The following is a 23,469-nucleotide window of genomic DNA, read 5'->3' as shown; positions in this document are numbered from 1 at the left end:
ATACTATTTAACGTTTTGTATGATAAAAGGACCATCAAAAAAAAAATCAAATGTCTACCTATATTATAATTAAGAACTAAACATTGCCAATAATAAATAAAGATAGTCTACTTTTAACTTTCAGTATCTTGCTTGTTAGGTTTGTTTTGAAGTTCTAAATGCTTCTCTAAGTGTGAAACTAATATCTGTTGAGAACAATTGAGTTGCCCAACTAGACTGGAGCCGGCACTCTCTAAAACTGCACATAACTGACTCCTGGCCAACTCCAAGCTGGGCAATTTGCTGAACTCCACAAGCTCATTCTTAGACATGAGACGATCCTGTATAATTGCCCCTACAAAACAAAATTAAATTCATAGTATTATATATACAAAAAAATATATATCACATCATAAAAAAGCATGATGGAGAACCACTAATGAAGAACAATTAATGATGAATTATAAAACGAAAATGTAAGATATTTCAAAGATGAACTGTATACTAGAGTTAAACTACTACTTCTCTATTAAAACATTACATGGTTTACTGTAAAAAGTTAGATGATAGCTAATTTAAATCTTTAGTCTTAAAGACAATCAATGAAAACTGAAATTTAGAAATAAAATAATATAATTACCCATAACAACTAATTGTGGAGTTTTCTTCAGTATTTTAAACATTTTATCTGCTTTATCTGGTTGACCAAATATTATGTTTTGATGTGAGGTAAATAATTGGTTAACAACTTCATACCGCGTACCCTTAGTAGCCATACTAACAATTTTTTTGCCATAAGTTCTTAAATGCATGTCTTGCTTCTTCAATGCAGCAAAAACAGGAGTTTTTTCTTCCATGCTGATTGAATTTACATGTAGGAATACAACCATTTTTGATGTGTTAAACCAATCTAGACACTCTTTGGCTAAAATCCTTTCAAAGGGATTGTCCTGTACCAATTTCGTCTTTTTCTCCCCTCTGTCGCAATTAATATAGTCCGGTAAAGTATATTTTGGAGGTGCATATGTAGGTTTGCTCAGATCAATTAATAGTTGCCTTTCAAAATGAGGTTTGCGAGGTTTTTGAATATTAATTTTACCTCGAAACCTCCTAGCTATTATAAAAGGAGTTTGAGTCTGTAAAAGTACTGAAAAAAATTAAGTGAATTAAGTATTAAATTAAGTTATTCAGTTACTAATGACATATGATTAAGATATAGCCACTGTTATTGACGTACTGGCCATATAGTTTTATAGTTCATATTTAGATTGTATTTTCTATTAAGAATTTTATTATATATTTTTCAGTGTCTAATAAAGATTATGACCGACAATAACAGGCACATTAAGGAAACTATACAAGTAATATATAAATAATACTTCATATTAAAAAAAATACCTCTGGAAGTCATCTTTCAATAATATTTGAAATCTCTTATTTTCTAACAACACGTCATGAATAAAAACAACAATAGTCTGTTGGAGAAGTTACTGTAATTATTTATTTCTTTATTAAATTTATTATTATACAAATCTAAGATATTTTGAAAGGCAAATTAATTTTAATATAAATAACTTATATCGTGAAGATAACCTCAAAACATAACAAAAAATAGATACAGATCAATTATCAAAAATTTCTCTGTGGTAGTGGTCTGTGGTCCATAGTTGTTCTGAAATACTTCGAAATACAAAAATCGTGACAGTTTATTCCAACTAATGGTACCACGGTAGTAGGGTTCATGATTTCTCGAGCTTTTCAGTTTCTCGGGTCTCGAGAATTCTCGAGGTCAATTTCTCGGGTCTTCTCGGGTTGTCGAGAAATTTACATTTACGTACGTTTTCTCATATTATTTGGTTCCAATAACGTCAAAAAATTCAGTGGTTTTCCTCTCAAATAAAAGTATTAAATTAAACTTTTATTGAGTATATTTAAATACATTAATATTATGAATAATTTTTTTTTTTTTAAAAGAGAGAAATAATATTAGGTCCTTACATATGAAATTGGCGTTTTGTCGTACTGGCCACTTTGATCTCATATAATTTCCAAATTTATACAGCTATTCACTTCGGGTAACTCACAGCATACAAAATGAAAAAACTTAAAGTATCGCGTTATTTACGAGTACGATTTCCGCTGTGGCACCAGAGCTACACGGTGCTAAACGGCTCGAAGTATTAATGATGTGTATGGCAGTGGTCTCGCAAAAGCAAACACGTGCATTTTTAGTTCCAACGTTTTCGTTCTGGAAATTTCGACCTGCAAAGCAATTTCCATGGGCGGCCGGAATCCAAGGTAATGAAGAATTGAAGGCTATTGTGGAAGCGGATCCATCGCAAACCCGTCCGAGTTAGCTACAGGCTGCGGTGTTCGTGACAATACTGTTTTAATCCTTTAGCAACTTGGGAAGGTGAAAAAGCTTGAAAAGTGGGTCCCTCATGAATTCAATGGAGTAAATCGACAAACGCGCGTTGCCTGCTGCGTTACATTAATCAACCGGCATAATAATGAAGGGATTTTAAAACAAATCATTTCCTGTGGTGGAAAGTGGATCTTGTACGATAATTGGAAGCGCTCATTGCAATGGCTAAACCCTGGCGAACCAACCAAATCTTGCCCCAAGCGAAATATGGCTCAAAAAATGTTACTTGTAAACGTTTGGTGGACTATTTACGGTGTTGTTCACTTCGGCTTTCTTAAATCTGGCCAGACGATTACGGCAAATGTGTATTGTCAGCAATTGAGAAACCATGATGGAAAAGCTAGCTGCTAAAGAACCGAGGCTGGTCAATCGCCAAGAACGCTTGACCATATACTGCACAACACACAGTTACCAAATTAGAAGAGATTCGATTGGAATGTCTAAGACAACCACCGAACTTGCCGGACCTTGCTCCAACAGATTACCTTTTTTTTAGAAATTTTGAATAACTTCTTGCAAGGGATAATATTAAATTCCGATGGGCAGTCCAAAGTGTAAAAACAAAATGCAAAAGTGCATAAATAGAAATGGTACATACTTTCATTAAATAAATATATTATGTTTTGAAAAAAATACTTCAGGTTATTCCCTTACAAAACGCCAATTTCAATTTTTAGGACCTAATTATTCAGACTTATAATGACAGCACCATTTTTGGCTGCTTATTTAGAAAAACTACGTAAACAAAAATAGTTTCTACAAAATAAAAAAATAACATGAAAGAAAACAAAAACGTTAATATCTTAAATTATTGCGCCACCACGCAATAAAACAAAGGGCAATTAAATTTCTATATAGGTACATGATTTCTCGAGTCTTTTCTCGAATTTCCCGGGAACAAAACCCATCATTATTTTGAACCCTACACGGTAGTATAAGAGTATCACACTATAACTTTATTTTGTTCATATATTTAATTGTCTCACGCTGAAAATAAAAAAGTAGTGGTACATACTTGCTTATTGATATATAATATAAGCACTAATGATATAGTAAAACTTAACTATTAACTTTAAACTATTAAGTATTACTCTCTTAATAGTTTAAAGAGATTATGACAATATCGAATAATACATTACATCTACTATATTGAATATTAAATCTACAATTGAAATTGATTTTCGAGTCATGCCGACATAATTATAGCTGTCAATGTCACTTCATCAACACACGGGTGAGTACTGAGTAGTGAACTCGACTGTCACTACAATTTTCTATGGTTATCTTTATCAGCTTATTTAAAAAAAACTTTTAATTATACATTGTAGATATGAAATTAGATTTCATACATTTTTTCTTTTAGTACGTTATAATTAATCCTAAATACAATAACTCATCATTATTTTTATTTGCAAATTTTATAAGGTTAGTTAAAAATTTATGTAAATTACTGCAAACAAAATTAATATATTAATATAATTATATATTAATAACTAGTAATATTTCGTAGTTCTGCTTGGGATACAGTCTCTGGTTTACGTTGTCACTATATTTGTCTGTAATTAAAATAATTTTTAATATTTTTAGTTTGTTCATCACCGACAAATATACAAAATATCAACTGTTTTTCTTTCTAATACCAATGCAGGCATTGGTATTAGAAATGTATCGTTGTAGTGGATGTGTAAAATCACTTTAACTTTTTTTTATTTAAGCACAATGCGAGATATTCAAGAAGACACGCCACCATCAAGTGTAAGTGGTGATGAAATATCAGCAATGGATGCTGACGGCGTTATTTATTTGGACGAAATGGATGAGATTCAATTGGACGAAGAAATGGATGATGATGAAGAGGACATTGAAATGGAACCACCTGAAGATCATGCTTCTCTAGTGTTTGATAAACATGTTGGGTCTGTATTCTGTTGTGACTTGCACCCTGATGGTAAACTGGCAGTCAGTGGTGGTGAAGATGACAAGGCATATGTGTGGTCTGTGGAAACAGGACAAGTCGTAATGGATTGCACTGGTCACAAAGATTCTGTTGTTTTTGTGGGGTTCAGCTTTGATGGTGCTTTCTTAGCTACGGCGGATATGAGTGGCTTGATTAAAGTGTGGAAATGTAATACAGATAACAATCAACAAGAACCCTGGACAGTGGCATTTGAGTATGAATCTGATGATTTGACTTGGGGTTCATGGCATTTTGGTGCACGAGTACTAGTCTGTGGAACTGCCTCTGGTGATATGTATGTGTTCAAAATACCCTCAGGTGAAACAAAGATTTTGCAGGGCCACAATGTTAGAGTTGAATGTGGGAAGGTATGTATGTTTCGACTACTAAAACTACCATATGTACTTCTAACAATATCTCAAAGAATTAAATCTCAATATTTATTCATTTTGTATAATATATTAAAATATGATTATTTCCCTCCACCAGACTTAATATAATAACACAATATATATTGATCCTATTAATTTTATTAAAACTCGTATGATGCAAACTCATGCCATTTTTTCTCTTACAATTTGTTTATTTATCATACTTTTCCATATTTACAGCTTTTCAGTGATGGCATACGGCTAGTAGCGGGGTATGAAGATGGCTCTATCAAAATATGGGATTTAAAAACTAGCAGTGTACTTCAACATATCCCTGACAGTGTTCACCAAATGAGAGTAACAGCTATAGACACACATCATGAAAATAATGTAATTGTATCAGTGTCTAGTGATGGTAAATAATTGTTTTATTTAAATTGCCTTATTAATTTCTAATAATGCCTTAAGTATTTCTATAGTTATAAGGTTTTTAACTTAGAATAGTTGATAGATGCTAGGACTACTCCCAAATTCCAGTGGACGTATGGAGCAACTGAATGTCAACTCTTATCTGATGGATATAAGTTTAGTCTTAGGGCACCATTAGGGTTTTATTTGGTAATGGATTGAACCTCAGCTCAGACTGGCATAATTAAGTCATTTATTATATTCAAAAGTGAATGGTGTGATATAGTAGTAAAAAACTGTGTACTCTAATCCAACATTTTCATGGATACCAATTCATCCTTGTGATAAGAAAATGTTGGATCTGAGGGATGTCTCTGGTATTGAAAGAGTTCATGATAGGATGAGATTGAGAAAGAACTATCTTTACTCCTTTTGTACTAGGAGAACAATTGTCATTGGATACTTTCAGATACACATAATACTTTACTAATTATATAAAAAATATTCTTAATTACTTTCACAGGTAAAGTGGTGTTGTCCACATCAAATAATGGTAAAATTGTGGGACAAATGGCAGCTGACATTGATCTAGAAGTTGTGGCGTTCTCAAAGAATCCACAGTTAGATTATTTTGCAACAGGTGATTCTTTACTATTTTTTATATAGACACAATTTTTTTCGTTGTTTATCTCTTAAATAACAATGAAGTCATCATAGATTAACTAAAGCCTAATATTATCAGTTGTTAAGATGAAGATGAATGCAACACACCTACATTTGGCTGGTTGTATTTAAATTAATATTAATGTCATTTAAAAATTATTGTTATTAATATTATTATATATACCGCAACTGTGAAATTTCATTTTTTCAATTTAATATCTATATTTCTATGACTAGAGAATTAGTCATAAGTATCTATGCACACATAGTTTCTATGTTGATTAGATTCGAATTCACAACCTTCATGTCGGTCTAAACGGTAACAACACTCTAATAGAAGAATAATAATAGAACAATAAATGTTGTATACTCTTTTCCAAAAGAAACAAAGTGTTTCTGTAACCAAATTATAACTTATAAAAATGGACTTCCAAAAAGTTCATTCAATACATAAAATAAAAAGCTACATGATTTTTAACCTGTTTTAGGTACATTGACTGGTGCTGTCAGTATATGGGATGCGTCAAGACAGATGGTCCGACATCAGTGTTCAAAGGTAGATGAGAACACAATTGCCGGGGTCACCAAAATGTTTTGGGTGCAGAACCATCTCCTAGTAGGATGTTTGGATGGATCTGTAAGAGCCTATGAAGGCAGATCTGGTGAACAAGTGTTAGCACTCACAGGGCATAGATCAGAAGTTTTAGATTTATGTTATAATGCAAAGCAAAATATTTTATTATCGACATCAGATGATGGAACAGCTAGAATATTTAAATATGCCGTAAAGAAAGACAATGACTAATATATATTTTTTATAAACACGTGTTTTTTTCATATATACTTATGTAAGTGAACAGTACTTTTACTGCTAAACTTTAGTTACTGTTACACTTCCTATTCTATAATAACTGACCAACAAGTAAGACTATAATTATTATTATAAAGACAGAAAGATATCTATAGAAATACAGCCTAAAATGACTTTATACGCGGTATTGTGATATGTATAAATCTTCTATTTTATTGAGCCTATAATACCTTATAAATTAAATTAAATGGTAGCTAATTAAAGTTAAAATATTTTCGTTTCACTGGTAGTGCCGTGACGCGTGAAGATCCTTATCTTTTGGAATGATAATATATTTACTCACGACATATATACACATTGTATGATAGCAAAAATAAGGGATTTGTTTAATTTGGATTGTTTTAATGTTTTATATAAATTATATATTTGTATGCAATCGTTCATTTATTATTGTTCTTGATTTTTGCTTTTCTTCCTTTTGCTGTAATATGTAAACATGTGAAGAAACGAACTGGATACCTCTTACTATCTACGTTTGTGACCTATAAAATGTATATTATATTATCCACCATTCCAGTAGTAATAAATTCGGTATCCTTATACCCATATTGATAAAAAACAGTTTTATACGTCAAACCTGTCATTGACCTCCAAGTAATTCTATCATGCTACCAAATGAATTGTTCATATCCTGTTTAGCAGCTGTATAAGTATTCGAACTGCTTGTATGAGATAACGGTCAACGTGCTCTCTTATCAGATATTCCACCGTTTTCAGGAGACTAGAATAAATATTGTTTGAATACATTTTCTTTTTACAAAACACACGTGTTAACACGTGAACAAGAGAGATGGGTAGAAACCAGTTGTTCAAACTTGGCAATGAATTCACAAGGAGATATTTACTTTAAAACACATACTTACAGTCTGACGTTAAGGTCGACTATTGGTTGCTGCCGAGCAGCACCCATGACTTTTTAAGCATGAGTCAACCCACGCCGCCGGTAGACAGTCCCACCAGTTGGTTAACTTGTGTAAAGCGGTAAAGTGAATAGTAAGTAGTACGCGACGAACGTGACGGTCTGTTCTGGGAACATCCAGCGTGCTATATTTCGATCTTTTTCCGACGGCATATATAGTTTTGTTTTGTACTTATCAATATATTGAAATTAAATAAATTCAATATTTTATAAAAAAAATAATAATAGTGACATTCTTAAAATTTAATGTGATGTATATTTTAACCTTAGTTTCATATTAATAAAATTTGACAGGAACATATAGTTTAACACAATTTATTGACAAGTGCTCGTTATCAGCAAAGTATGGTGACGAAACACTAGGTAAAGATTTTATCAGTTCATGGCGGTTTCATGGTGTATCAAGATGCACGTGGTCTTTGCCGCAGCGGTTTTATGATGCAATGTTTGCGTGAATAACGATCACAATTTTCGGTAACTATGCAGACAAAGTGATAAATAATTATACCGCCATGTGCCTAAAATTTTGTAGCGCGTAATATTCGTATTTTAATTTTGTGAATTTATTGAAACTTTAAAATGGCGAAAGTAGCAGCCTTGGAAGGACTATCACCAAAAGCAATGGACATGGGTTCAGAGTGTGAAAACAATGACAAAGACTCCTCGGAGGGCGTTAGGTTGAAGAAGGAGTTAAATTTAATGAATGGTGTTGCGATTGTTGTCGGCGTGATAGTAGGATCGGGTATCTTCGTGTCGCCAACCCTGGTGCTAAAGCACTCCGGCTCGAAGGGAATGGCCCTCATTGTATGGATTCTCTCCGGTTTCCTATCAATGGTCGGCGCCTTGTGTTATGCAGAACTAGGTAAGTGGAAATTAAATTAATATATACGAGTATGAAGGATGTCTAACAGCTATGGTATGCCCCAAATTAAGCATTTAAGACAAGGTGATAATTGTGGTAATAGAAGTAACAGAACTTTAAATTGGTATCTCCTTACCCCAAAGCCCAAAAGGGTCGGTTATAATTACTGTCAGCATTGTAAATATGAAAATGACTCTACAGACGTTGCGCCTTAACGATTCTACCAATCGTCATAGTCGTAAACAGTCATACTGGAATACATGTATGTATGTGTAAATCTTACTAATATTATAAACATGAAAATTTGTGAGTATGGATGGATGGATGTTTGTTACTCTTTCAAACTACTGAACCGATTTTGAAGAAACTTTACACTAATATAGTTTATGCATTAGAAAAATAACACACAGGTTATAATTTTTAAAAAAAATATCTGTCTTTTTCATAAAATTTAAGAAGCCTTTATAAGCCGACTATGGCAGTGCTATAAAGGCTTTATAAAAATCTCTATATGTATTTTCTGCGAAACATAATGATAAATGTTAAGTACCTACCTAAGTGTGTCTAAGTACAGACGAAATAGCGCGGGTCAGCTCTAAATATAATTGGTTGTCATATAAGTAATAAACATTTCAACAATAAGGCTAGGTGCCATATTGTTAAAGTATGTTATAAGCAGACTATTTTTTAAATGTAACTTTATACCTACACAATTTCATCTTTCGATGGTTTCGAGTTCAATCCGTGCATATTACAAACTCTTGTATTTATGAGTAGGCATAATTAAGTCTTGTACGGGATCAATATGAACTTTTTAAATTTCTATTTACAGAATTTATTATTAATCTCAACAAAAATATATTTGTTATTATTGGATTATAAGTGTAAATAATACATTAGACGATTTTTTTTTTCTATTAGCAGCTCATACTTATTTTAGTGTAGAAATAGTAGTGCACAAGATGTAGGTACTATGTAGTGATACAGTTTTCATCTAAATTCACTGAGCGACAAATGCAAGAGAATGTTGAAATGATAATGTTGCGTGTTCGCCGAAGAAATTTAAGAAATTGAAGCTATGTATCCACTTAATAGACAACCCAACGTTGGAATAGCTAGGTGTTATAATGTAGACAGTTTCATATTGTATGACATTTCTATAACAAAAACAGATATATTACATATAGGGCCACACGATTCCTTTATTTATCTGCATAGTTTTGCCGATCTTATAATTAAGAGGTTATGGGCCCAGCATGCCTCCAATGTGCTGTTTTACAGACTATATAATTGGAAAGATGGACTTTATGCACGACATTGTCTCTTTTTGATAAGATTCGTGATAAAGTAACAAACAGACAGACAAATTTTCGTATTCACATTATATATATGTAACAGTTTATGTACCCAAATATATCTCTTGACCCTAAAAGATCAAAACATAATTGGTTATACATGTAGGTATATGTATTAACAACCCCATACAATTCAGACAGTAGGTACTACTATCTAATCCCAAACTAAACAAAGCATGAGCTATAATAGAATAATTGAAGCCATATTTGTTAGATATATATAAAATACACCTACACCAATACAAGCGATCATACTCATGATAATAAATCACTTGTAGCACGGGAACCGAACCTGCGACTATTGGAAGTAAGGCGGTAAAGTATTAAACCGCTACACCGCCAAGACAAACTTATGTATGGTACTATCTATCTCATACTAACACAATATAAATCTTTAACAGTTGGATATTGTATGCAAACATTTTATCGTTTAACAAAAAATCTATAGTCATAATTATTTAACTTGGCGAAGCATGCTGCTTCTTACACATGCGGTGATTGAACTCAGGGTATGTGGTACTCGTAAAACTTTGTTTTTTATAATAAAACAATGATATGTCTCAAGTTAATTATAAATTTGTCCCACATGCTAGACATATCCATGCGATATTGCTTTACTATTCATAGTTCGGTACTATTAATGTTACTTTTATTAGGTCTATAAGTATATAGTTTAGAGATAAAACAGTGCAAGCTTACTTACTTTTTGTGGGCATAGAGTAAAAAAGAAAATAATAAAGAAAGAAATTCTTCGGAATATGTGACTCGGAAGACGCGTATTATAAATGTGAACAAAAAAAATATGGTACAAGTTGATTTGAAATCTAATTTTGATAATAATTATGTATGCAGAATCGGTCCTATTATGTCACACAAAAATGTAGAGACGACTTGACAATGGTATTTAATAATTTATCCCTAAAGAGACCTTGCAAAACTTTTCCTTTTTGTATGCCTACCTAGAAGCAGTTATGTCAGTACAAAAATTTTGAACTGAAGAAGTCTTATATAAACTCACATAATATCGTACTCATATTAAGATAATGTCTCGCAATATCGTTATTTCAATAGGGAGAAGGAAGAGAATAGAAATAGCTCAGACTGACCATCCGTCCCGGCTTTATATTATACAAATCTTTGAATTTCTCGGCTTGTTCCATACTATAACACCTTTGTATTTGTATACATATATACATAACCTTCTTCTTGAATCACTCTATCTATTGCTGAAACTGCATTACAGTCCGTTGCGTAATTTAAAAGATATAAAGAAACAGACAGCGGCAGCGATTTTGTTTTAAACTATATATATATACAAGCGCATATATATATATACAAGCCTGAATTAGTTGAGAAGGAAAAGCAAGAATATTATTACTCTTGCTTTTTTTTATAATTTTTGCTTGCTTAGTGTTGTAAGTTTATATCTTCCAATTTTCACATTAGATATATATATACCTACATCGTTGCCTGGTATGTAGACTAAGTATAACCCTGTATTTTAGGTTCCAGTAGATTTTGTGAACATCGAAGAGTGCTTTTAGAGTCTTTCTTTTTAAAATATGTGAATAAATTGCGTATTGTTAAGAATTAACGAAAGCCTAGTTAGTGTCCACAAATTTAGGTATTATGATTTTTATAGATTATTTCACTAGTCTACTAGCACAATTTCATAGTTTTATGACCTCGTTATACAGGTGTCTCTGGCAATTGATTTAAAGTGGCCAATCAGGGCACCACTGCACTCTTACTATTTGTATGCAAATTTAAACTTTAATATATAAACCGTAAGTTCACTTTATCTATCTATTCCAACTATCTGCATTACACCGTGTCTCACAAATATTTTGTACCATTTATGATTTTAATATACCTATTTACACATGTAAATAAAATGCATTGTATGAAGTGCAAAACAATTTACGCCAAAGAAAATATAGGGTATTTGATTTTACATCTTGTTTATTTGTCGCACTATAAGGGTCCTATTGTAATATTTGATCGATATTTGGAGACAGTAAAGAACTAATTTCTATAAATTATCTTCAGTTTAGTAGTAGGTAATTTTATTATTAATTGTTTTAACATTCATTTTCTATTGGTTACTCGTACTGATAGCTTCGTAAATATAATTACAATATATTCAAACAAGATGTTATTTTCCAGGTACCATGATTCCCAAATCAGGCGGAGATTACGCGTACATCGGCGAGGCATTCGGTGCCCTCCCATCATTCCTGTACCTATGGGTCGCGCTGTTCATCTTGGTGCCAACTGGGAACGCCATTACAGCACTCACCTTCGCGCAGAACATTCTCAAGCCCCTGTGGCCTGAGTGTAAACCTCCGGACGATGCTGTCAGTCTTATAGCAGCCTCAATTACCTGTTAGTATGTTTACTCTATTAAGTATATTACGTCAATTTGGGAGTGCTATTGCAATATCATGTTCTCTAAATTGGCAGGATCGATTCATCAATCATAAATGTTTTCCATTATTTCGTTCTTATATATATATATATATATATATATATATATATATATAGGTATACATTCATGTACTACCCGAACTAAGGTTCTAAGTTCAAACCGGGCTCTAAAAAGACTTTGTGTCTCAATTTATATTTCTAAATATGGAATGCATCTCCGGTGATGGAAACAAAAACAAATTAATCCACGAGACGGCGGTCGCCCCCTACCAAGTGGAATTTAAATATACGGAGCGAAATGTGGGCGTGTCAAGTAATGCGTTCACTATGACGTCGTTAGTTGACAATGCCTCTGACATGATCCATCCATCTCCCCATCATATCTCTTTCTTATATAACAGTCCTCACGGTAAGGAGACTACTATTAAACTTACATGATTAGTTGATTGTCATTAATGGCTATGATAGCATAACGAGGTGTAAGTATATTTTGTTTAAATACAATTAAATCATTAGTCTCAAAAAATCGAGAAACTATTCTGTATTCATAATTATAATTTCAGATTGACAGCGTTCACTACCGAAATTTAACAATGTCTGTAGTCTGTAGTTGTTCTCATTAATTGATATATGAATATGAATATTAACAAAATTTTCTACAAATATAAGTGTATCGCCACCCATGCCAAATAGCGAGGGCTAGACGCCAAATAACTATACATATAATTAATAAAAAGCAATACCTGTCAGTAACAAACAATTATTGAATTAATTTCGTCCTCACATTAAGTTAGTTGTTGGATACGTACTTTGATATACATAGATAGGTAGGTATATGAAAAGTAACTACGGAGTAATACTAGCCATTTTTGTTTGTAAATTTTATAAATACCTAATGTCGTCCGAGATATAATGTGAAAGTAAGTAAGAAATATCAATAGAAACATAAATGCGATTGCTACTTATACATTGCTTGTTGGTATCCCGATAGAATGTTCGATGGAAGCATGATAAAATCTTGAAAGTGGTCATCAAGTATAAGATTAGTCTGGAGATATTAAAGAGGCAGTTAACCTGATTAGAAAGAGTATTTTATTATTCAACTATATACCTACTAGTAATTAACTATTAAAGAGTCTGGAACCATATTCTCAGGTACACCTACTTACATGAGATTTGGGCTAGAAGGGATGACATTTTTAAAATTGATGAAACCCTTGATGTTTATAAATGATGCCATTCATACTCAGTACTCCTAGCACGTAGTAATCATTTGCATTATTAATTGTATAAAGAAGCATTATATTAAATGATGATAATTTTAACAAAACTAGTTTAATGTCTTTGTTACATATACGAGCATAACTGGTTTTTAGGGTAAGGGGTTTTAAATAAAAGACTACCTCGTCATGAACATAAAGTTTTGATTCATTACTAAAATAATTATATAGTAGTTTTAGGTTACTAATTATACTATGTTATAAAAATAATAAATAGCTTATGGTCACGATTATTTACATTGAACGAGATTTTACATTTATTTGGCAAACCTAACTAAGGCACAGTTAGTCTATGACCCCACGCTCTATTCATAGTAATCACCCTTTTACGGCGTTATTGAAGGTTTATAACACAGATATACCTACACTTCTCACAGATAATTGCAATTTATCACCACAAGAAACATGGCATTCGCTTCGTGTAATTCTGAGAAGCGAGTACCACTTAGTTTCTTCAACGAATTTGGCCTTTAAATGTTTTATACATGGACAAGCATAACTCGAAATTCAGGTTTATGAAAAGTATGCAAAGTAAGTCTTATTATTTGCACATAAAGTACGATGTGCTGTACGCAACCCTCCAAGAATTATGGGCATACGAAAGACATTACACATGTTGGCGGGCCCCCATACTGGTTCCCGAAAGTCATAATTTATTTGTAATTGTCCATAATTTATTTGTAGTTCCAAAGCCTTGTATTTTTTTTTTGTGATAATTTATGTGATTACATTTTTGACTCCAGAAATTAAAATGAATATATTTTGTATATGGGATGAATCCCATTAGTTATTATAAAATATTTTTCTACGATAATGTTTTTCATACCGTTGTATATACTATAATATATTATTTAAGCCACCAGAAATTAAGCTCAAAGGACAGGTAACGCTCAGAAATGCAGAATAAATTATGCATTTTTAAATTCTAAGGAACTATTCAAAGAATCACAGCCTACGATTTTTTAATGAGCTATGAAACCCGCATTGATTATATACTTTATAATTTGAATAATTCCTTTTCCAATAGAAAGTCGAAGGCCAGGTTGCGAATATCTTCATGTGTAGTTGCTATAGTTGTATATTTCATTCAAACCGCACATCGTCACGACATCCATATGCATGTAGTAAAAAACGGTTATTTCAATAATATAAAGCTATTACAAACAGACACTCCAATTTTATTTATATGCATAGATATATATATATACACTGATGGCGTGTTCATTGCTGTTTATTAGCTGATTCTGTATTACACCAAGCCATTAGTGTATTAATTTCGCTGCTTCATTTATATATTTATCTTGTCATGTCTTGTCCGACACTACATCAATACCAATACAAACAAGATTAGCCCCGAGGCCTTTGAGCTCAGTTCAACAATAGGCAACTATGTCCGTGTCTTTATAACTCTCGTCGGTACATAGTATTCTGTGGCTCGGCCGCCTGTGCTGATTGCTCCTGACAGGATAATGAGGGCTTCCTCCCGCATCGTACTGACACATACTCTTGTGCGGATTATCTTGCCGTGTATAGTCGATAAGGGCACTTGATGACGTGACGTGATTGGCTGTTAAAGCCAGACCCACGGTCACCATCTGGAATCCTGAATCAATTTATAGAAAAGGTATCAATTTTACTACGCATTTGCGACATATGTAATTGAGTTTAATCTGCCACTTTTGTCTTGTAATTGTAAATAAAAATATCCTTTATGCAACAGCGTTTATTTTAATACATACGTCTCAATATTTTCCTCAATTCTGAATTAGTACTGATAGCCAATAGAGTTCTCTTTTCTGATGCTTTATTTTGGAACGCCGATTTCGTAAATTATATTTATATCAATGGGTTTTGCAAATGCAAGTGTTTCCTTACATATTGTAAAATTGTAAGTACATGTTACTATTTTTAATTGAGAATTTCTCTATACTATACATGATAAAATCCCTGTTAATGCTATATATATATTCTGAAATGACATTAGTATATACCTACTCGTAGGTACTGCTACTACCTAGGCACTATAAATATTTGTAAACATCATTAATTAATTTTGTGTTTATTTCCTCGTACGTCGCACTATGAACTATTTGTAAAATGTAGCTAATAGTTATTTTTATACAGTTTTTTTTTATTAAATAACATACTGTAGACTACAATGCTCCCATTTACTTAATTAGTTCCATATTCCAGGATGGCCAATTCTATCAAAGCAGTTCTACATAGAGTGCAGCATATAATCAGTCAATACCATATATGTTAAGACTTTATTAGGGGATAGTGACGGTATTTACTCCTGTTAATTATTTTTAATTTTGAGATTCTCTTATCTACGAGTAAGTTTAGTAAACGTTTTCACAGATTGATTAATTATTGGTTCAACCAACTATCTTTGGTCGAACCAATAATTTGGTCATCTGTCTGCTATCGATAGTCAAATCATAATCATCTCTCGGATTAATCCTCGACATAAGTAATATATAAGGAACTCGGAATCAATTTTCAAGCGGATAATTATGAGTATGATACAATGCAATGCTTAAACAGCACAGTCTGAAAAATTTACTACCTTTCTTGCTAGAAGTTAAGACTTCTGCCTAGATTATATATGCTAATGTCGTATTATACCAGGAAGTATATAGACAGTTTCAAAAGAGTAAGTGATTGCACTAATAAAAGTTTACGTAATAATAACAATAATGATTTTACCTAAGTGTCGTTTAGCTAAAGTTAGTAATTCGTTTTATGGCATTTGCGTAAGGTTGTCAACAAAATCCCAGAGTGTTATAAAACTGCCAGAAAAAAGATTTATTTGTCATATAAAACACTTCCTTTGCAAAAAAAGCTTACTATAAAATTGAAGAATTCGTTAACGATAATAATGTTTTCGTAGAAAAACTTAAAATCCATAGCACTGACAATATTATCTGATTGCACTAATAATAAGTGCGTAGCGATTTCTATGTTGATTATCGCATGCCTCTTACTTGTTATACTGTAATTATATATATAAAAAAAACATCTATTAAAAAGAGCAACACACAAGTTTCTTGCTCATTCTTCTTGTGATGAATCTACATTCCGAATGAGTGATAGAATCAAAATATGACTATTCAAAAGTTTGTAGCTTGTAATGAGTTTATTTGAATAAAGATTATTTCTATTTCTATTAGTTTTCTTTTATAGACTCTGTTTGTTTTCAAACTTTAAACTGTGTTAGTTTACAATTTGTCAATGATCAGTATAATTCCACAGTAGGGACATATGATTATCTAGATTGTGGTTAGACTCATGAAGAAACAAGTCTAATTGACTCTACCAAAAAATGTGGGCGGGTACTGCGAATACAAAATAGCGCGTACTTATATAAATAGTCTACTGTGTTTAGTATTATACAATATTGTGTTATCTGCGATTATACTAAACTAGTTACTCGTCCCGGCTTTTCACGGGTGTACTTGGAATTGAGACAAAATTTTCTCTGTCCAACAGCCAATTCTGTTTGTATATAGAATCTCTCTATACCAAAATGTCCACATCTCAAAAAATATTCAATCTCAAAAATTTTACCTCTTTATAATATTAGTATTTTCTTCATTACAGGTATCCTTACCGTCATCAATTGCTACAATGTGAAATGGGTAACGCGTGTGCAGGACTCATTCACGGCGGCCAAAGTACTAGCTCTGGTCGTGACGTTTTTCGCCAGTCTGTGGTACCTGTTCTCTGGCCACACTGAGAATCTCGAATCGATGATGCAAGGCACCGAAACAGATCCTGGAAACTTAGCGATTGCTTTCTATACAGGACTATTTTCTTATTCTGGATGGAATTACCTCAATTTTGTCACTGAAGAATTAAAGGAACCTTACAAGTTAGTATATATTATATTTTAAATTTGTTATTACATATACACATGCATATAACAAAACTTTTATTGTAATATAATTTAATAATATAATATAATAATATTTTATTTATTATTTAAAATGCTATATAATGTATGGTAATATCTATTGTACTCAAAGCTCAAACTATAATATATTTACGACTAGATACGTATCTATCGCTTGTAAATATAATGTGAACAGCAGAAATGGATGTAACAAATATACTAAGAAAAAAACTGGCATCACTGAGAGAATAACTGGTAGAAAGAGAGATAGAAACAGATAATTAAACTGATCTATTATTATAATATTACATTCATCCACGCAAACGACTTTTTATAAAGTCTAACTATCACATAAATATACAATATACGGCCTCGGTGGTTTAGCGGTTTAACACACTACGATGATCGCGGGTTCGATTCCTTGTACGGTGCAAATATTTGCTTTCATGAGTATGAATGTTTGTATCGGTCTGGGTGTTTTCTGTATGTATATTATTTATGTATCTACAAAAAAAGTATTTATATCAGTTGTCTAGTACACAATACACATGACACATGCTCTGCTTATCGTGGGACTAGATGGCGCTGTGTTATTTGTCTAAGGTTATGAAATTATTTATTATTTAATGCAACATCTCTGATAACAGTGAAGGAAATGTAGTAATTGAAGAAGTGAGGTATATGTGTTTTATATTTATTACACTATTACAGGAACTTACCACGGGCGATCTGCATATCAATGCCGGTGGTGACTTTAGTCTACACGTTCACCAATGTGGCATTCTTCGCTGTACTCAGCACCGACGAGATCATCGCTTCGGAAGCTGTTGCCGTCACCTTTAGTGAAAAAATTCTTGGGGTGGTGGCGTGGATCATGCCTCTATTCGTTGCTCTGTGCACGTTGGGCTCTTTGAATGGGGCCATATATACCTCATCTCGGTTGTTCTTCGTGGGTGCAAGGAATGGCCATCTTCCTTTGGCTATATCTTTAATAGACGTGAAGAGATTAACACCAGTTCCTTCTCTTATATTTATGGTAAGTTAAAGTCAAAATAATTTATTAATTATTTTGCGATAATATTGTCAACCTAAACATCCTACACGGAGAACATTGTGATGAGGAAACTAAATCCCGAAACTACTGGAGTGTTATGAATTTTTTTTCACGTTTCGAAATTGGGTATATAGTTCCATAGTAACAAACTATATGATACATTAGTACTCGTATACAAAAACCTCACAAAGTAATATGCACCCTAGCTAAAACAGAACTTTTTACTTAACTTTTTACTGTTGTAAACAAAAACCTTTATATTGTACCACATGACAGCCCAAAATAGATTCAAATATACTCAGCAAAATGTGGAACATGTTAGTTTTTTAATCACCACAGGTTTAGTTGACAGCGTATTTGTTTTTCAATATAACGTTTTGATCACTTTTCAGTGCATGTACAGATTATAACCATATAAGATAATTGCAACCATATTTATAGTCATTTGTTAATTGAAGGCATTAACAAAATTAAAGTAAATATTCAAAATATACACATAAGTTCATAATTATCTATTTACGGAGTACAAACATACACTATCGATAAGGTAATTTGATTTACTTGCTGAGTTATTTATTTATCATGTAGTTTGCTCATTCCTAATTAGCATTAATATGTAAGTGAAATTATTTGTTTCTTTGTATACAATACTTTGTAAACAATTCTTTTTTTATTTTTTTTATTTGTCAAAAATAATACGAAAATTGTCTTAAACACATCTGTGAAAACCATATCAAAGAATAAAGCCATGAGCACAAAACTTCAACACTCTTATTTGATTAATCAAGATTCGGCGTTTTTAGGAAACTTTAATAGCTATAGCCTATCATACTGCATTAGCAAATATTACTATACGTAAAACGTAACTTAAGTAGTTACCATTTTATCCTAGTAGGTACCTACCATAGACATATCGATAATGCTGAAACTCAGTCATTAACATAGTTTTACGTATAATGGTTAATTTACGAGTTATATTTCTTATTCATTTTCAAACACTTAACCAGCTAATCGAGTTGAAATATTTCACTATATCGTTTAAAGACAATGCATATTTTATTTAATGAGTTTGTTCTACAATGGAATTGATTCTACAATTGATTGACATGGCAATGATTATTATGTTATTAAATTTATCGCATTTTTACGTAAAAGCATTCATTGTTGATTAATCTACATTTATTTTACTACCTGTTAGTAAAATAAATATAGATCAATCTGTAGATTGCAACAAATGATTGTTGTAACAATTGTAATCTGATTAGTGAGTTCCATAAACATTAGGTACCTATATGATTTAGTATCTTGACTAATATATGCTTGAATGGGATATATCGCATTGTATTCTTTAGAAATGTAATAATCTCGTCGTGTTCATATCGACTTACACCCTCATAATAGAAAATAAATGAACGCGGTTTACATCCGTTATCTATTTTTTAAAATTTGATTACCTACCGCAGATAAGAGAATATTACAAATTACCAGCTGAGTATATCTCGAGACTTCGTACTTGTTGTATTCGGAATAACAATCGTTTATAACTTCTTAAACCTATTAGATAGTTAAAAACGCATCCAAATAATTATTTTCTTGGTTTACGTAAAAACACACTGACAAAAAAAAACAAATTTCTAAAACTCTTTGTTTTGTGTTGTGTCATGTTGTAAATCCTCTAATAACAGTTTTTCTCGTACAATAATATATTCTATTTACTATCTACGTATAGTATTTATAATAGTAGATATTTATTTATTACGTATAGTATATATCAAGAGTTGATAATAGTGTAAGTTTGAGCTATCTTTTGTAAACTCACAACAGTATTATACAATGTTATTTTATTGTTGATATTTATATAGTACAATCAATAATTAATTAGTTAACTATATGAATAGGATATGTACCTACTTAATGTTTTTAGTACAGTATTATCTTATCAAATAGGAGGTACTGAATCACACGTAGAAAATCAAATGCCAGGATTATATTCAAAAGCCCTAATAACGGGCTACTGTAAGCAATACTCCTAATAGACTAATGTTATGGAATTAAAACAACATATGCATCATAACTAGGACCTCACTGGACACTGCAAATGTTCTGAAAAAGCAGAGGTATGTGCTTATCAAAAGACTGCAGATTTTGCCAAGATGAATAGGAAAATCTACTACATATCGTATGTGGTTATAGCCCATACATGTAGAAAAGAATTGTCTCCTTTGGAAATTACATACTGAAATATAAAATAACCTAAGAATACCCTTCAATCTATCTAAAAAAAATCTATGTACTTATATGTGTTGTCTAGTCTACCCGTAACACGTTGCTGCCGATGGCGCTGTGTTAATTATTCATTATTTATTTTTGTATTGTTTGCCTATTTGTAGGTTATATAGTATACCTAGGAAATCATTAAATGAGGAGACATATTGTTATTACTTAGTTACTTTACATTATAATAACCGTGTAAGAATAAGTCATTAAACAGCTGTACAAAATATGATTCGAGGTCGCGAATGCTATGTCAATTTGCTTTGAATTTAGAGTCAGGTACTTAAATAAAAATATATTACAAAGTAGACACCTATTTTTTATTACCGTAATAATGTAATTTGGGCATGTGAATTGCAAGTAGCTTTAATAACTTTTCTCAATTTTGTCAACCTATTTCGTAAAAAATATTCCGAAAGTAACATTTGTACTCATTACAAATATTAAAAAACTTATAAAAATATTTTTTTAAATAGGTACTTAATATATTTATATCTATACCGCCAACATTGAACTGATTATCAATCGACTTTTAAATCTAGTATCTGAATGGGACTATATTATTAATAATTATTATTCGATAGATTCTTATCGCTTTGTTGATCTCTTATTCAATTTATCAATCTAGGAGTGTTCTAGATTGATATTGCAATTCCAAAATACAACTTTTGCTGGTTTGTGTATAGTTATGTGAAGTGTAACAGTAAGAATATTTTTCAAATAAATATAATAATTCCGGATCGTTGCATTTATTTAAAAAATATTTTTACTATTTGAACAACACATTATTCCAGATACACAATATTAGTCATTAATTATAAATATTTGTTTGTTGCAGTGTGTAGTGACCTTAGCGCTCCTGGTTTCAAACAACGTGGAGTCCCTAATAGTGTACGTGACAGCTGTCGAAGCCCTATTCACCCTCAGTTCAGTGGCTGGATTACTCTGGATGAGGTACTCTCGGCCGCATATGCTGAGGCCCATCCGCGTCAACTTGATCCTGCCGATAGCATTCCTCATCATATGTGCATTCCTCGTCGTGTGTTCATGCTTTACAAGTCCTACTGAAGTTGGAGTCGGCATAGCTCTAATAGCATTAGGCGTTCCTGTATATTGCATCTTTATCAAATGGAAAGCCAAACCAGAATGGTTGCAATTAGCATGTGAATCATTCAATATAGCATGCTCCAAAATGTTCCTTTGTCTTCCAGAAGATTCGAAAGATTTATGATCTTTGAAATTATAACACTTCAACAGATCTTTGTGTGATTTTATATTTTCTCATATTATTTGTATTAAATGTATGCGATTATTTTTGTTATTTATTAAGAAGGGTAGCCTTTTTTAAATGTAATAATAGAATTAATAGAAAATATGTATTAAAAATAAGACATTGACGAAAATGATTCTTTCTACATAAATAAGTTTGTGACGTTCCAGTCTGAAGTTTAAAGTTGTAATAAATTTCTTCTTCAGATCATACGACCGTGTTATTACTTTACATCTCATGAAGCCAACTAAAATTTAATGAATTTAATATATTACTTACAGTAGTAATTGATTATTATTCGTTTCTCCTTTTTTATTTTTTATATTATTGATATATAACAATCTCAGTAATTGTAATATTGTATTAACAAGTATATTAACTACAAAAAACCTTTCGGGTGCATCAATTATTATAAAGTACGCATTTTCACACTTTTGTACGGAGACCGAACATTATTTTATTAGCTCAACTCAACAATTGGATCAAACAACCGAAGTAATTCCAACAATCATTTGACGCCTATGATGCCCAACATGCGGTGACATCCTTAAGGACTAATATAATATCATGCGCCTTATCCCGTAATTTGACTGCCTATTTCACCGTTCAACCGAAACACAGCATGAGATGAGACTAAAGTATCAACTTAGACGACTTTTTAGAAAGCCTACTTCAGTTTCTATTTACCACTTTAATTTTCCTAAGTATTAACACTATTCTTCGGAACCCGTCTTCTTTTATATCAAAACTTTGTATTGATAGTATAATAATATGTAGTTACATATGTGTAATAAATAGTTACCTGTTCTCTAATAAACACTAAAAGCGCAAATCCGTTACTGTACTCATAGTATATATACAATTCCACATCCTAGCATTGTCAATTATTACCAACGCTAAATCAATTTTCGCTTCGTCAAGGTTTCAGCAAGACCTGTTTAATAAATCGTACCATCACTCGTTTTTTATACGGGAAATATAAAAAACGAAAGGAAACTAACTGGCGGTCAACCTGTTATTCATCTGGTGGACCATCCTTGCCATTCCAGGTATATAAAAAATACACGATACGCTAATTAACTATCCATATATTTTTCTTAAATAGGTACCCACCTATATCAATTCAATGTCAATTCCTACCAACTGGGAGAGTTTCATCTTAATTCTTACTACCATTTTTCAATTAGTGAATAATGAGCAACAGTAGGTAAATATCCCATCATGTATTATAATCTTATATGTATAATTCTCGTATCATAATTTTAGTTACCATACTCCTCCAAAACAGCTTGACCGATTTTTATGAAATTTGATATAAATACTCAGTAGGTCTGAGAATCGGCTACTATTTTTTTTTTACGACATAATGTTTTATTATGATTTAGCATTGAGAAATACATACTATTCTAAATTTTCACCTTCCTATCATAAACACTTATTTTTTTAATAGCGATTTTAA

General features: G+C 31.8%; 3 protein-coding genes across 4 annotated transcripts; 2 read left to right on the top strand and 1 right to left on the bottom strand.

Annotated features, from left to right (window-relative positions):
• Positions 1-12: 12 nt before the first annotated feature.
• Positions 13-1,594, bottom strand: LOC131853671 (large ribosomal subunit protein uL10m). The gene is made up of 3 exons (XM_059204660.1): positions 1,378-1,594; positions 620-1,126; positions 13-334 (listed from the first exon to the last, which is right to left on the bottom strand). Exons 1-3 carry the CDS (start codon positions 1,388-1,390, stop codon positions 114-116), a joined length of 741 nt encoding a protein of 246 aa, XP_059060643.1. The 5' UTR covers positions 1,391-1,594; the 3' UTR covers positions 13-113.
• Positions 1,595-3,620: 2,026 nt separating this feature from the next.
• Positions 3,621-6,989, top strand: LOC131853666 (angio-associated migratory cell protein). 2 transcript variants are annotated; one of them, XM_059204651.1, is made up of 5 exons: positions 3,621-3,638; positions 4,120-4,729; positions 4,973-5,147; positions 5,664-5,780; positions 6,292-6,989. In XM_059204651.1, the coding sequence occupies exons 2-5, from the start codon at positions 4,124-4,126 to the stop codon at positions 6,606-6,608; spliced, it is 1,215 nt and encodes a 404-aa protein (XP_059060634.1). In that variant the 5' UTR covers positions 3,621-3,638; positions 4,120-4,123; the 3' UTR covers positions 6,609-6,989. The 2 variants fall into 2 exon arrangements, with proteins under 2 accessions (XP_059060634.1, XP_059060633.1); XM_059204650.1 differs by lacking the exon at positions 3,621-3,638 and adding an exon at positions 3,668-3,829.
• A 670-nt stretch (positions 6,990-7,659) lies between these two features.
• On the top strand, positions 7,660-22,249 carry LOC131853658 (large neutral amino acids transporter small subunit 1). The gene is made up of 5 exons (XM_059204637.1): positions 7,660-8,455; positions 11,977-12,195; positions 17,121-17,391; positions 18,124-18,448; positions 21,579-22,249. The coding sequence occupies exons 1-5, from the start codon at positions 8,173-8,175 to the stop codon at positions 21,969-21,971; spliced, it is 1,491 nt and encodes a 496-aa protein (XP_059060620.1). The 5' UTR covers positions 7,660-8,172; the 3' UTR covers positions 21,972-22,249.
• Positions 22,250-23,469: the final 1,220 nt, after the last annotated feature.

This window comes from Achroia grisella, unplaced genomic scaffold, assembly GCF_030625045.1.
Source record: "Achroia grisella isolate CSIRO2021 unplaced genomic scaffold, CSIRO_AGI_Agris_v1 utg903, whole genome shotgun sequence".
NCBI lineage: Eukaryota > Metazoa > Arthropoda > Insecta > Lepidoptera > Pyralidae > Achroia > Achroia grisella.
This window is presented reverse-complemented; position numbering and strand designations above follow the sequence as displayed.

Bases quoted from the DNA above. Each gene is read 5' to 3' on its own strand.
- LOC131853671 (XM_059204660.1), bottom strand. The intron at 335-619 runs GTAATTATATTA...TTTGTTTTGTAG, and splicing joins TCCACAATTAGTTGTTATGG to GGGCAATTATACAGGATCGT.
- LOC131853666 (XM_059204651.1), top strand. From the start codon at position 4,124: ATGCGAGATATTCAAGAAGACACGCCACCATCAAGTGTAAGTGGTGAT. The intron at 4,730-4,972 runs GTATGTATGTTT...CCATATTTACAG, and splicing joins TTAGAGTTGAATGTGGGAAG to CTTTTCAGTGATGGCATACG. The intron at 5,148-5,663 runs GTAAATAATTGT...TTACTTTCACAG, and splicing joins TGTATCAGTGTCTAGTGATG to GTAAAGTGGTGTTGTCCACA.
- LOC131853658 (XM_059204637.1), top strand. From the start codon at position 8,173: ATGGCGAAAGTAGCAGCCTTGGAAGGACTATCACCAAAAGCAATGGAC. The intron at 8,456-11,976 runs GTAAGTGGAAAT...GTTATTTTCCAG, and splicing joins CTTGTGTTATGCAGAACTAG to GTACCATGATTCCCAAATCA. The intron at 12,196-17,120 runs GTTAGTATGTTT...TCTTCATTACAG, and splicing joins TATAGCAGCCTCAATTACCT to GTATCCTTACCGTCATCAAT.